Source organism: Amblyomma americanum, chromosome 4, assembly GCF_052857255.1.
Source record: "Amblyomma americanum isolate KBUSLIRL-KWMA chromosome 4, ASM5285725v1, whole genome shotgun sequence".
NCBI classification, from domain to species: Eukaryota; Metazoa; Arthropoda; class Arachnida; order Ixodida; family Ixodidae; genus Amblyomma; species Amblyomma americanum.
In genome coordinates, this window is record NC_135500.1 from 176674286 (window position 1) to 176692503 (window position 18218).

Below are 18218 nucleotides of genomic sequence, written 5' to 3' on the forward strand. Positions count from 1 at the left end.
GTTTGGCTATTGAAGATTTGGCGGCCAAGAACAAACTCTGGTTTGGTTTATGGCCGTTTAACGTCCCAAAGTGGCTCAGGCAATGCAGGACGCCGTAGTGGAGGGCTCCGGAAATCTCGACCCCTGGGGTTCTTTAACGTGCACTGACATCGCACAGTACACGGACCTCTAATATTTCGCCTCCATCGCAAAGCGACCGCAGCGCCGTGATCAAACCCGCGTCTTTCGGGCCAGCGGCCGAGCGCCATAACCACTCAGCCACTGCGGCGGACCAGGAACCATCTCTACATATAATATTTGAAAATTACCGCTCAAAATTCAGTCGTTAGACTTAACTAAATGTCCAACTATTTTCATCGTGGTAGCTTACCCAAAAGACGCGGGTTCGATCACGGCCTCGGTGGTCGCTTTTCGATGGAGGCAAATTTCTAGAGGCCCGTGTACTGTGCGATGTCAGTGCACGTTAAAGAACCCCAGGTGGTCGAAATTTCCGGAGCCCTTCACTATGGCGTCCCTCATAGCCCGAGTCACTTTCGGACGTTAAACCTTCACAAACCAAACCATTTTCAGCATGGTGGAAAAAAAGTGATTTCGTCTTATTACTTGTGATCACAAATATTCAGAACAAGTGCACATTGTGATCTAAATTGTTCCTCCTATGCAGAAAAAATGAATTACTTATCAGGCATTTTTATTTTGTTTCTTTCAGGTAGAATATGGCCAAAAACTTGCAACATGACTGAAAAAAGAACGAAGCTTCAAGGATTCGACTCGCTACCACATATAACGGACGCGGCTGAAGCCATTTTTAAACAAAGTATTGATACCTTAATATAGGTGACCGCACAACATATCCCACTGCTACTTACGAGCCCTTTAGTAGGAGAAAAAAAGTGGGAAATATGTGCCCCATTGTCCCTTAAAGGGTTAAGCTGCCTGAAGTGTCTAGTGAAGAGCCCTCAGAGGAAGTTCCTTGAGCAACTGAGAGGGTAGTAAGGACAAACTCCATCTAATTTAGTTCAAGACGCATTTTCTTCTTTTTCTTGGTGAGAAAGTTGCGTCCGAGCAATTTCTATGAGCTCGGTTCAAAAACTTGTGACTTCTGTATCGCAAAGGACCCCGTGATCGCTGCTTAGAAATGAATTGGCGGAGTCGGCTAGCCTCTGGTGTCCTTGCATAAATAGCTGTTTTGAAGCACGACAGCTTGCTGGCGAAAACATCTCATGGTGACAGTGCCAGTATTTCAGTTTATGCTCTTATCTATCTTATCAAAGCTCCGTTTTCAGTGAGTGCGTCAGTGTTGTTGTTAGATTCGGGTAATATTTCGACACAGACCAACATCAATTTCTCCTCGATGTCGGTCTTATCTTTATGTTTATTTGCGGAGGGTTACACTGCATTTCTTGAGCTATCTTCCTTGTATCCACAGCCTATCATAGATCGGGTTTCGATAGCTCTACGGTTAATGCAGAAAAGAAATTTTTTGCGTTTTTTCGTTTGATTAATTTAGCTCATTTCGTAAAAAAATTATATAAAACGACAAAAGCACGCGTCAGAAAAGCACATTAAAAATTGTGACGATTAGCCTGGTGGCTTGACACGAATAATTAAGCGAGAAGCTGCTGCCGAGGCTTGCCTTGGAAGTCCCTTCCGTTCGCGCTCGGCATGGAGGAAAGAAAATTGCGCTCGACTTCACGAAAGGCTGGGTCTCACCTCATCTCAAGCTTTCGCCCCCGGTCAGAGGCAAGGAACTCCACTTGGTTCGAATTCTCACTATTTCACTGCATCCGGTGACTGGGAAACTCGTGCTTAAAAACAAACAATTCTTGCATGTGCAACAGCCACACGTTATTTTCTATGCGCATACATAATTTGCCAAAATAAACTGAAATTTACGCAACTAATGCGTTTTCACTTTTTTCATTCACTCTTCTCCTGCATCGATGCACGTTTTTTGTTTGTTCTATTTTGCTCAGTAAGAGCAGGTGCGCATGCGCCTGCTGTGAGGCTGCGGTGATGGCCGAACTGTCTAATACCCCTGTCACACGGCGTTCCTCTAAGGCCTTTCCAGCACAGGCACCTCTTTTCACAAAAGGAGCGAAAGCTTAAAGGAGCAGCGACGCTGCTACACGGTGCAGCCCAAAGGTGAAACAGTCGAAGTAACACGGTGGTTTGGGCTAGTTGGTTGCAGTTCATAATGGAGACAAGTGTTCCTTGTCTTCTGTGTGCGTTTTATTCATGCTCCGAAACTTGTCTCCATTGTGAAACAGTCGTTGAGGCTTAGCACCCGCCGAACCCGCTGAAGTGAGTGCTTTGAAATCAAAGTGAGGAATTCTGTTCATTCGTTTCGCTCAGACAGTTTTTTATTCTAATCGCTTCCTTGAAAGAAATGCAACAGTTTCTCTCATCAACAGCAGCAGGTTTTGTGTATTGCCTTGGCCACCAGGGACACTCGGTGTTGCTGCAACACTTTACTGACTTAAAATCTGGGCGTAAAATATAAGCACCCCTACAAAGAGCAAATCCAGACACGCCTTTCGTATTTTTAAAAGATGATTTCAAATATTCTTGGCTGCATCTTTTGTTTTTCATTGCTTTTCCTTTTTGACGTTGGACAACACTGGGATCACAGGTTGTCGAAGGCCGCGCCTTTGGGCTCCGAGGTCTTGGACGGGCGCCTTCTCCTCCAAGGCCCTTAGCGGCAAAGGCGCAACATTTGTGCCGTGTAGCTGCACACCTCTCGCCTTTGGATATAAGGACCCGATTTTCGAAGGCCTCAGCGGTGCCCGTGTGACAGGGGTATAACACATCGGGAAACGAAAGGAGCTGCTCTTTGAGCCGGTGGCAGTGCGAATCTTGCTATGAGGTGTTTCTCTACGTCACTACAAGGGTCGACGTACTATAATGACGTCCATTCGGTGGAACAGCTATATAACAGCTTCTCGCTGTAAAACTGGAGCAACGGCAAAACAGCAAGGCGCAAATAAGACTGCACAGTTCTTAAGCTGCGCCGAAGTAGCACAGCACAAAAATTTGAAAGGTGCTACGGGATAATAACTATACCGGTGTATATCCCGCTTTTAAGTGCTATTTTGTCATGTCACGTTTTGTCACAACACATATAACGAACTGTGGGTTTCGTGCACGGCGGCATTGAGTGTTTTGAATGTGTCGCACCAATACTGACAGCCACATCGCGAAGAGGTGGTCCAAAACGAGGTGGTAGTCGCGTGGCGCCTAAATTGGTCATCCCAAAAAGGAAAAAAAATGGCGGTGGCTTAGCTCTGGTTAAACCTGGAGTGACGCTATAGCTACAGCTGGCCGAGTGGAACTCGATCAGTTGAATTTCAAAGTCAGTCTTTCGCCGCTCCGTTTCGCTGGGCGTTCCTTCATCTTCGTACAACTTGACACGGCGCATGCGCACGGCTGTGGCAGCTGTTTCGCCGCCGGCAGCTGCTGCTGCCAGCTGCTCCGCACCACGTGGCTGGTCACGTGACCAACCAGGTGACGAACCACGTGATCAGCCACGGCACCGCGCCGCCGGTAGGGTGTCTACCGCCGGCACCTGCTCCGCAACACGTGACAGACACCGTGGCGGTGGCGGCACTGCCACGCTGAAGGCTCGAAATGCTACCGTAATGTAGCTATCGCTACTAAAACGCATATTCAGTTTGGTGACCAGCTACACTGAAATAACGATTTGTTCTTTCAGGGACAAACCGGGGAGCAGCTGCTTGAGTAGCAGTCCCATACAAAAATTTCTTTAGTCTGTCTATCAAGTGTCCATACATTTTGTAGCGCGAGCTACACTGGGCTACCAGTCGAGCATTTCGCGATGGCTGGGAGAGGCAGTTGTGCGCATGCGCCGTTACTATGGCAACCGGAGAGGAGCAGCAGATGCGGCGTGCGGTTCGCCGTTGGCGCGGCCGAGCGCCCGCTCCACCGTCCGAACGAAGCGCGCCGCGCGCTTCGTCGCCGCCTCGCCTCACGCCGCTCTACCACCCGAACCACGCGTCGCATGTGCAGCATTGCATGTAGAAGGCGGAGATGTAATGTGCGGCTGTATCGCAACGCTTGATATGGATGCACAGAAGGAGAGCCCAGCCGCTGCCAAATGGTGGTATAGGCAAGAGAAGATTAACTCTTCAGGTTCTGAGGTTGTCGCCTGGCACTTAGCTACTCACTAAAGAGACAATGAGCGTAAGAAGGCGAAAAGAGCAGCGGTGACGCTCGAGCAGAGAGAGTAACGGCTTGCCAAGCGGAGATGCCAGACTGCCGAGCGTAATAGACGGCGCATAGCGGCCGAGATGGAGCCAAATGTCTCTCATTGCTAAACATACGTGACCACAAGCTCGGCCAGAGAAACGTACCTCTCGCTACGTATATCCTGGCATAGCCGAGCTTAGCCACTGCCAGTTTTTGCCCATAAAGTCTACAGACTTTCATCTATACTAGACAATGCAAATGATATAGGCGGTCTATAGACAGTCTATAGACTATGAATCGACAAAAAGAAATATCTATAGGAAGGCAATAAAGTCTATAAGAAGTCTATAAACAGTCTATAGACCATTTTAATACGTAGTGAGCGCTTTGAGGTGCTCGCTTCCTAAAGAAAAAAAGGATCACGAGCCGGAGATGCAACTATTTTCGCGATTTTCGCACGGCACGTGTGATTGAGCAGAACAGCTTTGCATGGAAAGAAAGGCGACGATGCATGAAATAAGCTGGCGCCGGGAAGGAACTGTGCGACTAATTTACGCGCAGAAACAACGCGAGCAGTGAGCCAACTAGCCGGTCGATAGGAGTCTGCGCATCTGTCGGTCTTCCCCTGGTGACAGGTACAAGTGCAGGCGTCTCGCCATTCTGCACCGCAAGTTCCGCTTCTGAAACGGCCTCGTCCGTCGAGGTCGACGAACGACTGCGATGGCTTCTCACTCGCCGCTAAGCCACATCACTTCAGTGTCGCCTTCTTCACAAGCCCCGTTGGCGGACAAGTGATGCGCTCGTAGAATGAAACGCGCGTCTTTGCAAGTGTGCAGTTGCCAGCGTAATCGAGGCTGCACGAGACATCACTGTCCACCACGCCTCATTGGTATGCAGGTATACGATGAAAGCCAACAAAATAAATTGCACGATTAAAGCATGGAACGACATAAGACGATGGTAACAAACGTTGTGGTCTGGCCGGCCCAAGCCTCACCGTGGGGTGCGTGTTTGTTTGTTTGTTTGATTCGAGAACTGTGCTTACCTGTCCGGAGATGCATCGTGGTGCCGAGAGGGTGACAGCAACCACAAACATGCATTTTTTGACGCTAAACGGATAACGACGTCAGACTTGGTTCTACGCGGCATGAAGAGCTTGTACAAACATACAAACATATCAAGATTGAGTTCCACTTAACCTAGCCTACGGTGGTCACTGAACGAACCAGATTTAAAACCGACTGGATCCGTTCTTGCCCACTCCTCACCAGCCTCGTTTACGTCAGTCAATTACTCGCACTGAGAGCACAATTATCTCAGCGTCTCGCACTTAACCTTGCTCGCCCTTCGCCCAGATTAAAACTACTTTGAATAATCCTAATAAGCACAGTTCTTCTAGGCGATTCAGCGTAAGAACTCCGATTAGAGGGAACACTAATACTCAAAGTAAGAACACCTGCAGCGGCAACTGTGTCCTGGCAATCCCATTCGGGCCATTGGCTTCCATTGAAAACGACCTCGGAAAACGTAACACTGATTATATGTCTGCGATGCTTTGATTTCGATGAAACCCATTGTTGCAAAGTTCTCAAAACAGTCTGCACTTTGTGTACTTGTCGCCTTCTGCAGAGTCGCATCGCAAGCGTCACGCCGTTTGCGACTCCCTTGTCCTGCACACTTGGCGACGCGCACCCTCCTTCGTCGCGACCGTCAGCTGCAGGGTAGCCGAACGCCACACTAAAATTTATCAAGCGTGATGAGCTGCACTTCTGCTCACCCCTGTAACATGGCGGTGGTGTCCAGCTGCAAAAACGCGTTACTTAATGCACGGCTGCCATTGCACCGCCTAATTGCTCCTACTAAGTGGTCTTTACAAAGCTGTTACAACTTTCGCTGTTAGAATATTTAAATGCAGGCGATAACTACCTGATGAACTGAACAGCGGGAACAATCCGGCACGCTTGTTGTCTGCGTGTTCGTCAACCACGGGCGCCGCGCGTTGCCACTCCACCACTCCGGTGATCGGTCACTTGTGCACGCCTAATGATCATCTTGGTTATAAAACCCAGGCACAGGCGTGGTCCAAAGAAAGGCAAGGGGCCAGTGTCGTAATAGGTGTGGAGGAGAGCGATGCGCCAATTGTGTCCCGTAAAGTCTCCTGATGGCGTGAAGCATAAGGCGCCACCACAAACTTTGACCGCCTTTTACGGCGACTTATGCACGCCTGTGTACCTGAGCACAGTATTACGGCGAAAGCCTTTAACGGCTCATCGTTGTACGTCCGTCCGCGAATTCTGTCACACTGTAGCCGTCAACCGAATGACGTCAACTCGATAAGAAAAAAATCCTTTTGCACAACGAGACTCGAACCACCATCCTTCCGTTCCGCAGCCGAGCGTGCTAACGACTACGCTACTTCCTTTTTTTTTCTTTATTGCTACTACCTGCCAATGCATATGTAGCTCTCGTTGGCAGGGACACATTATTTTTCATTCTTTTTACAGTCCCACAATAATTTTTATCTAGCGTAAAGACGCTGGAGAGTGCTTGCGGAAAGACGTCGAATCAGCCGGATGGCTCCCAAACGCCCTCCAGTGTCTCCAGCACTGAAGAGTCATGAACAATTGTGTAATTAACATCTTGACCACCCATCAGTGAGACAATCAGCAACGCCACGCTAAAGGCTCTCGCCTCACCGCACTTTAGGTAAACAAAGTGCCTCCCTGAATTTTTTTTAACCATTAGACCAAAATTTGGCCGGAAACTTGCGCAAGAGCGATGGCTTGTGAGGGTCGCTTTAAGCGGTGTCGCTATGAATCTCATGTAAAATGCATGACGCCAGTAAACCAACACCTCCTTTATTTCAAAAGAAAACTCAGTAAATACTTTGCTCTGTCCAAACTTAATGTCTTCGTCCACAGTTTGGTCCATATGTCTTGAGATTTAGCAAACCTCTTTGCAGAACACATAACACACGCTTGCGAACACTCCCATAGCCATCAGCTGCCTGGCTGACCCCCCCCCCCCCCCCCCTTATCCGACCCGCTTCCCCATTTTGAACTCTCGTAGTACTGCGAATGAGCAGTGAATGATCACAGAAGCCATAACTATCTGAAAGTGCGAACGTGTACTTCACGCAGACCTTGCGCCGAAAACAAACCAAGTCCCCACAAACAGCACTTTTTAACAGTCGTTACGAAACGCAGCACTTGTCCTTGCACCTTTGGCATTTGTCGGCGTGGGGGTGCTCTCCGCACCTTAGGTTGCATAAGTGCGAACAGCGCATTTGGTAATTGCATGGTCTTGTGCACGGAGAAGAGTTGTCGTGGCAAACCCTTATCTGAACGTGGCCACAAGCTAAAGTCCTTGAAACAGGAACGCTGCAGAGGGGAGTTGCGCTGCCACAAACGGCGTCAACTGTGTGCCCGCAAGCCAAGGTCCTCTTGACGACAGCGGTACACTTCGATGGAGCGGTTTTGCTGCATTCCCTGTAGGTCGTATGGCCGCATCCAAGAACAACCGGGACTGGTTCAGTGCACAGTGGGGGTGGGATGCGGTCAGCTCCGCAAGAGACGTAGCAAGAGTGACCGCAGGAACGCTCGACGATGACGCTGACGTCGCACTCGTAGCTGCCTTTATTGCAGCACATCATGGTCTTCGAGTGACCGCACGGAGGAGTCACTTGCACATTTTCCCGACAAGGCGGCAGGTTGAGAAGCAGATCGAGCTGTCCAGAGGTGCGAAGACCTTTCACGAGCTGGACCTTGAAACACGAAACCTGGGCCCGGTGTCCGCAGTCTCGCTTCACATTTGCCGGCTCAGTACACTTGTATTGGTGCGGGCCGTCTCCGCTAGGGGACTGTGCCGAGCTAGTGTCCCATTTGTGGCAAGGAAATGTAGCTGTGTGGGCGCAGTAGGGCAATGCCGCAGTGACTTCCACTCGGCATTGTTGCGTGCAACGTTCGTAACACCGATTAGGGCACGGATGCTTTCGACTGCAAACAGTTTTCAAACAAGGATGGTAACAGAATCCAGAGTGTTCGCCCTCGTGACACCTCTCTACGCAGGGGTGACCGCAGGGTTTCTCAACGTCACAGGGCTCATTGCACGCACCCGTTTCCCGGAACTTCCTCTCGAAATCGCGGGCAGATTCGATGCGAACGACGGTTCCGGGGTGTCGTATGCACGACACAGACAGGAATGGCCGGGAACGCTGGCGGCTTTCAAGAAATGTGTTGAAAACGTTCTGGCAGCTCTCATCGGCGTTGGCCAGCTTTCCGAAGCCGTACACTGCACCACGCGCCCTGGTCAGAGCAGCCACAAGATCAGCGCCCAGTGAACCATTGGCGACATACAAGATCAGAATTTCGCACCACCTTGGATAGAAAGTCTTCAGATCCCAAACCACGTGTGCGCACCTCAGGTGCCGCAGCTTCTGAACCAGTGCTGGCGTTGAGGCGCCAGCATTTGGAGCAAGAGAAACGACCGCCACGTCTCCTGGTTCATAGCCGTGTGTCTGAAGGTGTAGGCACAAACGAGATATCACTGAAAATGCTTCGTCCTCGTCGGGAATGTCGAAGAACTGCGCCTGTTCAGCAACACCTTTGACAGCTTCCGCAGTGGTGCAAGACTGCATCACATTTCTTGTGAATGGTGCCAGAAGGTTGCAGATCGGCTGTGACAGCAAAGGCTGGAGGCTTAGCTCATGCAGCTCAAAGGCTTGGCTGTTGAATGCAAAACTCCAGAGTGAAGAAGTTGGTATTATCTGTGGGCACAAGTTGTCTCCTATGAGAATTAGTTTAGTCATACTTTGAGAAAAGAGACTAGCAGCTAGAAGAGCTGGAAACTGGTGAGCTCGGAATAAAACCAACGCTTTGGGCTGCACTTCATCAGTGACGGTGGCATGCGTGACAGCTGTGGCCACTGTGCTCACAATCACAGAGGATCGGGAAGCTGGGCTCGTAAAGCGTTCAGACAGCATTTTGTTGCGCCGAAGGTTACAATGCATTAGTTCATTTTGAGCATCTTCAAGTTTCTGAAGTACCTTTTCCTCGAGCCTCAGAAGCCATCGCTTGTAAAGCTGCCATCGATGTAGCCGTCCGCACTCAATAAAGTTCGTGTATTCCACATCGGAACAGTCTGCTCTGGTAGTCTGGAGCGTTTTCCATATGTAAACTGACTTCAAGCTAGCAGGAATGGCTTTGGCAGTTTGCGAAGCTTGTGGTGCTCTCTCATAAGAAAAGCCAATAGACCGGATTGAGTTGGGTGGGGCATAATTTCTTTTCAACATATACTTACAGTCCTCTCGGTACCCGTCAAAATCAGCTGCAGACACAGCGGCTCGCATTTCGTTGCGGCTAATTCCACAGAACAGCCAGTTCTCTATGCAATTCCTTTCTTCGTTTCTTTTGGATGAGAACTCACGTGGGATTCCTTCAAATCGAGACTGGTGGATAATTGTAGTCTTCAAGCTGCAAAGTTCTTGCAAGGCTTCGCTCATCTTCCGAACACACTCGCTAACTTTTGCTTTTGATTCAATGCAGGATGCGGACTCTTCAAAAGCACTTGCTGCGTTACCAATTTCTGCATCCAAATCACATACACCATCCAGGTCATCTTTGAAAAGATGGGCCAACTCACTACCAGCGACAAGTACCGGACCGTGTCTCTTCGCGACGTCCACACTAAGCGTCCAGTGTATCGCAGCCTTTAGTAGTTCTTTGTCGCCAGTTCCAGACGGCGCATGGATAAGTACGTTTCTCTCAGAGGTCAGCATTGCTTTGACAGCAGACGTTTGACTCTCGTCCACCGAAACTGTCTCGTCGGCGTTGTATTGCAGTGCGCTTGCAGCACTTTGCATTGCAGCGTGATCATGGTCAACCTCAAGACCGATATCTAGAGACTGACGCATTTCACCTGAAAGAAGAGCTTCGACCCGCTTTAGGTCGCAAGGCGATTTCGAACCAAGTGCCGCCAGGTGGCTGATGAAGCAGCTGCCATCCACGTTCAAGTTCGCCACATAAAAATCGTGGCTCTCTTGCTCGCTGGTAACTCCCACGCTGTCGTATAACAGTGCAACATGTTCTGTTCCTTGCGTCAATACCTCCCCGTAACATATATACTCATTTTCGGGGTCGCAGAACGCGACTGCCATGCCACGAAGTGATTGCAGCTGGCAGCTAGAAGAGCTGACCACGCGTCCGAGTCCTCGGTCGGGAACAACTCGAAAGCTGCCAAGCGTGGCCCTAGTGCTCGTGGAAAGTGCGTGTAAGTAGCAGTCGTAGACATAAAGCGGGACGGATTTCTCGCTCACGGGTCCAACCTCATATGTTGGGTACATACCGGCGGCTGTTACCTCAGCGAACGATGGAAATTGCACCGCTCTAGTCGTGGAAAATTGACCCCCGCGAAACGGGAAGGAGACCCGTCTATTCGCATTTTCTCTCCGAGGACGACCAGCTTGGGCTCGCCCATCTTGACGACCACCGCCTCGTGAACCTAGAGGACGCTCTCCAGCAAGGCATTCCGAGCTCGTCCTGTGAGCACCAGTGGGCAAACTTTCTTGGGGACGTCTCCCTCCGCGCTGTCCTCTGATTCCGGGCCCTCCATGAAGCGGTGGTCGACCTCTTCCTCCCCTTGTCCCGCCCGTGGGGACCCGCCGTCTGGACGACGATGCGTTATGTTGTCCAGCATAGCCAGCTCGACTGGACACCGAAACGCTCCGCTCCGCGAGCAAGCCGGGTGGATTCAAAGGAGGTGAGGCGCCCAACGCTCCACCGTCCGTTGAATGCCGAGCGAAGCTGAACTGCGGTGCAGCAGGTTCCTGAGACTGATTCCATCTCCTTGGGCGGTTTCGCTGCCTAGGCCGCCTCGCACCTTGGACACCTCGTTCGGGTGGCTGATCCATTGCGGCTGGGAGCCTGCAAGAAACAATAAAACGGAGTCTTCTCGCACAGGAGGGCACGATCGTCATCAGCAGCTGCTGGAGCTGCAGCCTAAGTGCTGTCTACTGCTGGACAAAGGCATCTCTCGTATCCCTCATTTCCTCATTTTGGCGTCCCTTCTTGAGAGCCAAAAGCAAAAAAGTTTAGGTGGGCCCTTAAAGCCCCTACGCGCTGTGAATGCGGAAGCATCCTTTGACCTAAAGACCTTTACACTATAGGCCCTTACCATAAATGCCTGTGACCGAAAGGCATTTGACCTAACGGTCTTTACGACAAAGACCTTTACCATAAGGGCCTTTGACCTAAAGGTCTTGAACTAATGCCTTTACCAGGAAGGCATTTGCCCTGAAGAGCTTCACCCTAAAATCCTTTACCGTAAAGGGCTTTGACAGACACCTTTGCCCTGAAGGCGTTTAGCTTGAAGGCCTTCCGCCTAAAGGCCTCTACCATAAAGGCTTTAATAGTTGCCATATCCATTAATGGCCCCACCCCTAACCAGCACCCCTAACACATTCAAAGTCTCGTTTACTTCCCGCTATTTACCGCACCGTGTGACTATTGGGAGGCTTCACCACACATCGGCATTTTCCAGGTTAGGAGGCAGGCCAATAGCGCTTTCGCGCCAAAAGTAAGAGTAAAAAAACTGAGAAAATGCCTGCCCCAGCATGGCTATCACAGGCTTAAACCAATAAAAAAATTGAACAGGGGGTAAAGAAAAAAAATGCTGGTGGTTTCGCTCTGGTTAACCCTCGATGGTGGTCGAAGGCGAAAGGCTGCATCTCCCTGGCTACGTTTGTGTGGTCGAGTGACTGGCGGTCTCCCCGGCAGGCGTCGCATCGAACGCACCTAGCGTTAGGCTGAACGCATCGAAGTGCACCGGCGTTTTATGCAGAACCCACTTTGATGCCCTGCGCATGTGGTTCCAGCAGACGCTTTCCCGCGCCGCTCGGTCAAGGTGTGTGGCGTCACGGAGGGAGTAGGCAGCACACCTGGGATGCCTCCTTTCGCCCTCTCCGCAATCGGTGACGGAGCGCACATCTGCATATCTTCTCTATTTCTCCATACCGCTCTATTTATGTTGTGCTGTCTAGTTCCTCCGTATGCAGCCGCATCCGTGTACATAATGTTTTCTTTGTTGGCTAGGTTCTGTTGCACATACTGGGCCCTAGCCTCCCGTCGCCCTTTGTGCAGGTTCGGATCCATATTTTTGGGAACTGGTGCTATCCTAATTGTTTCCCGCAGTTGATCGGGTATTCGTTTTGATCTTTTTACCTCTGACAGTGCACCCTCGTAGCCGGACCTTTTGAGCAGCCCTGTCGCTGTTTTGGTCTTTTTTAGCCTCTGGAGCTGAGCTACGAGTTGGGCCTCCCTTAGCTCCTCAAAGGTAAACTCAACCGATCAGTACCGAGACACGTGAGCATGGTACACGAGGGAGGATAGATGTGCGCATGCGCCGTTACCATGGCAACCGGGAAAGAGGAGTGGGTGCGCCGTGCGCTTAGTCGCTTTCCTCCCACCTTTATCCTTCCCATTACGGCGCGGTTCGGGTGTCCATCGAGATATTTGAGACGGTTACTGTGCTTCGCGCTCGCGGCGCCGTCTGGCATGACGTCACACCGCGCGGCTCGCCGCCGCCGCCGTTTGGTATGACGTCACACCACGTTAATCATCCGAACCGCGCGTCGTCGCATGCCCAGCATCGCGTATAAAAAGCGGAGATGTAAGCGGCGGCTGTATCGCAACGCTTGATATGGATGCACAGAAGGAGAGTCCAGCCGCTGCTAAACGGCGGTATAGACAAGAGAACGTTAACTCTTCCGATCCTGAGGTTGCCGCCTGGAAGTTGGCTACTCCACAAACAGAGAATGAGCGTCAGAAGGCGAAGAGAGCAGCGGAGACGCCCGAACAGAGGAAGGAACGCCTTGCCAAATGAAGACGCCAGACTGCCGAGCGCAATAGACGCCGCATAGCCGCCGACATGGAGCCTATGGAAGGCGTCAGTCAACGGCAACCAACCGAAGAGGATGTGAAGGCCCGTCGTGTGACCGATCACACCATTCGAGTTTCCGAAAGTGCATCTGCGGCCCGGACATTTCAAGCGGACATGTCTCTCATTGCTAAACATAGAGTGCCAACAACAAGCTCAGCCAGGGAAACGTACCTCCCGCTACGTATATCCTGGCATAGCGGAGCTAAGCCACTGCCAATTTTTTTTCGTTCGGGGTTATGTAGCCCCCAGAGTGTGGCGCCCCCATTGCAGGGCCTCAATCAGCTGTTGCAATCCGGCTTAAAAAATTAGAGATGTTTTAGACAAGGAAATGAAACGATAACTGTCTCAATTCTCGGTGGTTATCTCAACCGCGCAGTGAAAAAAGAAGGAAGGTGGAAGTGAAAGAAGAAAGGAAGAAATGTGCCGTAGTGGAGGGCTCCGGAATAATTTCGACCACCTGGGGGTCTTTAACGTGCGCTGACATCTTCTTCTTCGTCCTCTTAAGGCACTGACATCGGACAGTCACCTTCTTCCTTTTCCTTACGGCGCGGTTGAAGCGCCCACCAAGAAGGCAGACAGTTGCTGCGCTATTTCTTTTCTAAAAATAATAATTTTCCCAAAGTTATTGCCCTGCGTTCGCACCATGTTGTAGTGCTCGGTCAGCCGGTGTTCAGCAATCGGTTTGGCATGCTTTCTGCACAGGATAGAGGAAAGTGCGGCGTTGTAGCGACGACGACTACATAAGCCTGAAATTCTGTGAAGCGTGCCGGAAACGCAATCGAACCGAAGATTGAACCCGCCGCGGTGGCTCAGTGGTTACGGCGCTCGGCTACTGATCCGGAGTTCCCGGGTTCGAACCCGACCGTGGCGGCCGCGTTTCGATGGAGGCGAAACGCTAAGGCGCCCGTGCGCTGTGCGATGTCAGTGCACGTTAAAGATCCCCAGGTGGTCGCAATTATTCCGGAGCCCTCCACTACGGGACCTCATTCTTCCTTTCTTCTTTCACTCCCTCCTTTATCCCTTCCCTTACGGCGCGGTTCAGGTGTCCAACGATATATGAGACAAATACTGCGCCATTTTTTTTCCACAAAAACAAATTATTATTAATTATTATTAAAGCCCCACGACACATGATGAGAATTAAAGTCACCGGCAAAGAGAACTGACTTCTGACAATTAAGGAGCAGGAGATCTAGCAGCCAGGTATCCTGCATACCGCAAGCAGAAAAAGCACTTAGTCTTTAAAAGGAATTGCACCCTGGAATTTCAAAGTCTAAAGCCAATAACTCACAGTCTATAGCAGAGGACTGAAAAGTAATCTTATCCCTGTGACAAAATTAGAAGAAACTAGTATGAGTAAGCCCAGGGCAGTTTTCCGAAAAAATGCGCAGACTGCGAACTTAGGACCACCTTGGACCACATATTATGGGAATATCCTCATGCCTCCCGGGAGGGGCGACACGTAAAGACGAAAGACCAATGGGAGACCTTACTACTGAGCTCCGACCCGGCGACTCAGCTGCAACTCGTCCGGCTGACTGAAGCCGCCGCCGAGAGCCAAGACCTTTTGGCCATCGTCTGGGCGGGCAGCCCTCAACCTACCCTTTTTTTTTTGTTGGACATTAAAGGTTTTCCTATCCTAACGGTACCTTCAAGGATCACCGCTTCTGCGTTATAAACGGACATGAAATGTGCAGGACCAGCGCTTTGTCAAAAATAAAAATAAAAAGCGCGAGGGGTTTGTTTCACGGTGCAAGCGCGGTCGTCTTACAACAATGCTCGAGATGCGATGCTTACGGTGGAAATTCGCCGATTCAGCGAGCCGAAGGCCGGAGAACTGCTCGCAGCCGGCTTTACCGCATATCAGCGAAAACTCATCAATCTCGATCGTGCGGCCAGGCGCCCACCGCCGCATAAATCTGATTGCGGGCAGCCGCTCGCGAGCTCGCAAGCAATGCATGCATGAGCTTAGCAACACTACGCAGCGCGTGACATTCAAAAACCAATTTGATTCAAACATTAAACGTGCTACTGTTGTCTATATTTCCTATGCCCAGGCCATCGTATGTGCACAAGCGCCGTAGTTCATAGTGCATTTCAACCTGTTCTTTAGAGTAGCGCAATGAGCTGTTCCCAAGCGTTCACCGGCAGGCACGAAACGGGACTGTTCGAGAGCAGTTTAATGAGGAATATTTCTAGTTCATTTTGCACTGTGTTCTAGCCCTATTTGTTGCATTATTCGGTATATTTTTCCTATAAAAAACTATAGATTAACCTAGGTCAAGGAGGGGTCAAACTTGGAAGGCGGGAGTTATAAAGTTCTTGCTTCTATAAAAAAATAAATGACACCTTGGTCTGAATGGCACGACAAAGTGCAACTTGTGAGAACAGGTGGTTTTTTATTTTTTTTTAGAGGGAAAGCGCTACTCCTCCCGTACAAAGCTGAAGGTCATGTGGCTATCAAATTGGACCTTCAAACCAGGAGGTGCGGAGGCTTGGCTCTGACGTCATACCACGTGACTCACCACGCCTCGTCACAGCCGCGCGCGTTGAACTGACGGCGATCGCTGCGCTCGATCGCCTCCCAACTATCGAATCACGCGACTCGCTGCGCCTCGCCACAGCTGCGTATGCGGAGCCGACGCTACTCTCGCAACTACCGGAAATCGCGCGTGCTTGCCTTCACACAAAGCCATGGATGAGACACGTGCCGGAACTAATGCTTCGACGATCGCCGCCAAGCAGAATGTGATGATCTTTACGATATGGGAAGGCGTCAGATTGGACAACCATGTTTACCAGAGCTTTCGCTCGTCTTATTATAGGTTCAACCGGGTTGAACCATGGACAGCTTTTTTTTGTTGTTTTTGCGTGTCCTTTAAGAAGCTCGCGCTGTGCTGCTCTTATTGTCTCACTACATGCATTTTCGTAAGCCACCAAGACTGGACAGAAAGCAAGCAACGTGGACTGGAGGACAAAAACGATTGAATGATACATTCTAACAAAAAAAAAACTGATACGAGTTTTTTTTAAAAAGTACTGGGCGGCTACAGCTGGCGCACGCGAGGATTAGGGGGAGATATATCTAAATGTTATAGGGTTGTTGAAGGTAGAGGAGAAGAGGTATTCATTTTAAATTTTTTTTATTTGTGTCGAAGTGCCGCATGTGAAATGTCGAAGTGTCGCATGAGTACTAGCAACGTTTACGACTCCAAAACTCATGTCAAAAATGACAAAGGTTCCCCGTCGTGTGCAAAAAAAAAATTCTTTAATAATTAAGGAGGTTCTTTCAGAAAACCAAGGTCGTGCGCACCACACACCCCTCCCCCTCCCCCACCGCTCCCTAGTAGGTTAGTGAAGTCGCTTATGTCAGGCCTAGTCAAGGGTTCGACAGAATCCTGTCTGGCGAGGGGGAAACGTAGTGGATGAATAAAACGTAACACTCGCCAAAAATGGGTTTTTGGCGAGTGTACGTTTTATTCATCCATTAAGTCAGGCCTGATTGGAAACCGCTGGGTGAAGCTTTGTCCTCCAATAGGCTCAAATGATCATGACAGCAGGCATGATCTAGCCCTGTATAGATGTCTAACAGTGCATTTCTGCCAGCCGATTTTGGAACTGCGCGAGAACGAAGCGCAAAAAAAAAAAAATTGGACGGGTGACAGCCGGTGATATAGAGTGTGCTGCAAAGGCTCTCCAACGACGGTGCTCAGACGGTTAACAAAAGGAAGCCGTCAGTTCGCTGAAAAAACCGGACTGAACAGATGGTCGTAACAGACGACACAACCACCATGGACACAGCCGTACACAGGCGGGGAAACTGCTTAGGTTTGCAAACAGACGTTGAGCATTGGTTATAACCAGATGTGTGACAACAGCTGACTGTTCAACGAGCATCTCGGGCAGCTGCCAGAGCGGTTACGAAGGCCCTAGCTATAGCATATAGGAGGTGTACATAGACTCCTGTCCATGTAATGCAGTGTCTCAGACGCCGGACTGCTAGCCAAAAACCCATATTGGACGCCACACTACTTTTCGCCTGAAGCTCATTAATATTGGATTCTATTGCGCGAAGTTCTGCTCATAGTACCACTAAAGTCCGCAAGACTTTATGCGCGAAAATTGTCCACTGAGTGCGCCGTTTTATCGCGAAACAACGAGGTAGTTGATCGCTAGTTACAAAGGGCATTCGCATTAGAAAAAAATGCAAATATAAAAGACAGAGGAAAAATAATAATGCATGGGGTAAGCCCCTGCAACTTTATTGATGCAGGCGCTTAGGCTCATACGTCTCGACCTCACACGCTGGATTTTTCGTTAAGTTTTCTAACTTGCTGAACGTGCATTATTTGCATGAAGTATATGTCTGTCCAAATAGTAATGAGCGATCGACTCATGCAAGCAGCCTGTGCTCCTCACTGTTTAGCCCTGTGTCTTTTTTTTTTTTACGTGCCCTTCACAAGTGCCAGCAAATCCCAATAACAACGGCGCACTCAACGCTTAAAAAGTAACATATTTTACCACCTATGATCGAAAGCACAGGCTCAACTGCTTTAATACGTGCATTTAGCAGAGTACAAATACGCTGCGAAGTTTTAACAAGGCGACTTCATTACAGTACATCCAACTGTAATTTTAACAGCCGTATAAATAAATTCGCAACAAACGCACAACCCACATAAACCGAGTAGCAGGGCCAACAGTAGATTGCAGGAAGTTTCGGAATAGGAAATATGTCCTCCCCCGCGTAACTCGACGCTATCAAAAACAGTAAACAATACGCATTCTTCACTTTTTTTTTTTGTTATATACGGACTCTTTACATGCGCGCAATAAATACAAAAAGATTAAGAACTCACGCATCAGAAGTTCCCAATAGTACCGGCTGGTCCTAACTCCTGCTACGTTTCGAAGTGCACATGGTTCTGCTTCGAAACAGACTTGAAAATGCTGGCATCGCAGAACACGGCTCAAGTCCCTGTTTGTTCAACTGCAGCGCTATGAAAGTGATCGTAATGCACACGGGTCAGAATAACCGTCCTTCTGGCGCAGTTTCATCCACGCTGCTTCCGGTAACT

At 49.8% G+C, this 18218-nt stretch overlaps 1 protein-coding gene across 2 annotated transcripts in view; it reads right to left on the reverse strand.

Moving 5' to 3' along the window:
* LOC144128735 (uncharacterized) overlaps positions 1-18138 on the reverse strand; it is a 33654-nt gene extending 15516 nt beyond the window's left edge. The window contains exons 1-2 of one of the 2 annotated variants that reach the window (XM_077662385.1): positions 18000-18138; positions 7262-11126 (exon numbers count right to left, since the gene is read on the reverse strand). In XM_077662385.1, the coding sequence (XP_077518511.1) occupies positions 7400-11113 (3714 nt within the window). In that variant the 5' untranslated portion in view covers positions 11114-11126; positions 18000-18138 and the 3' untranslated portion in view covers positions 7262-7399. Of the gene's footprint in view, positions 1-7261; positions 11127-17999 lie in introns of those variants that run through there. The other variant, XM_077662384.1, reaches the window with a different exon arrangement.
* Positions 18139-18218: the final 80 nt, after the last annotated feature.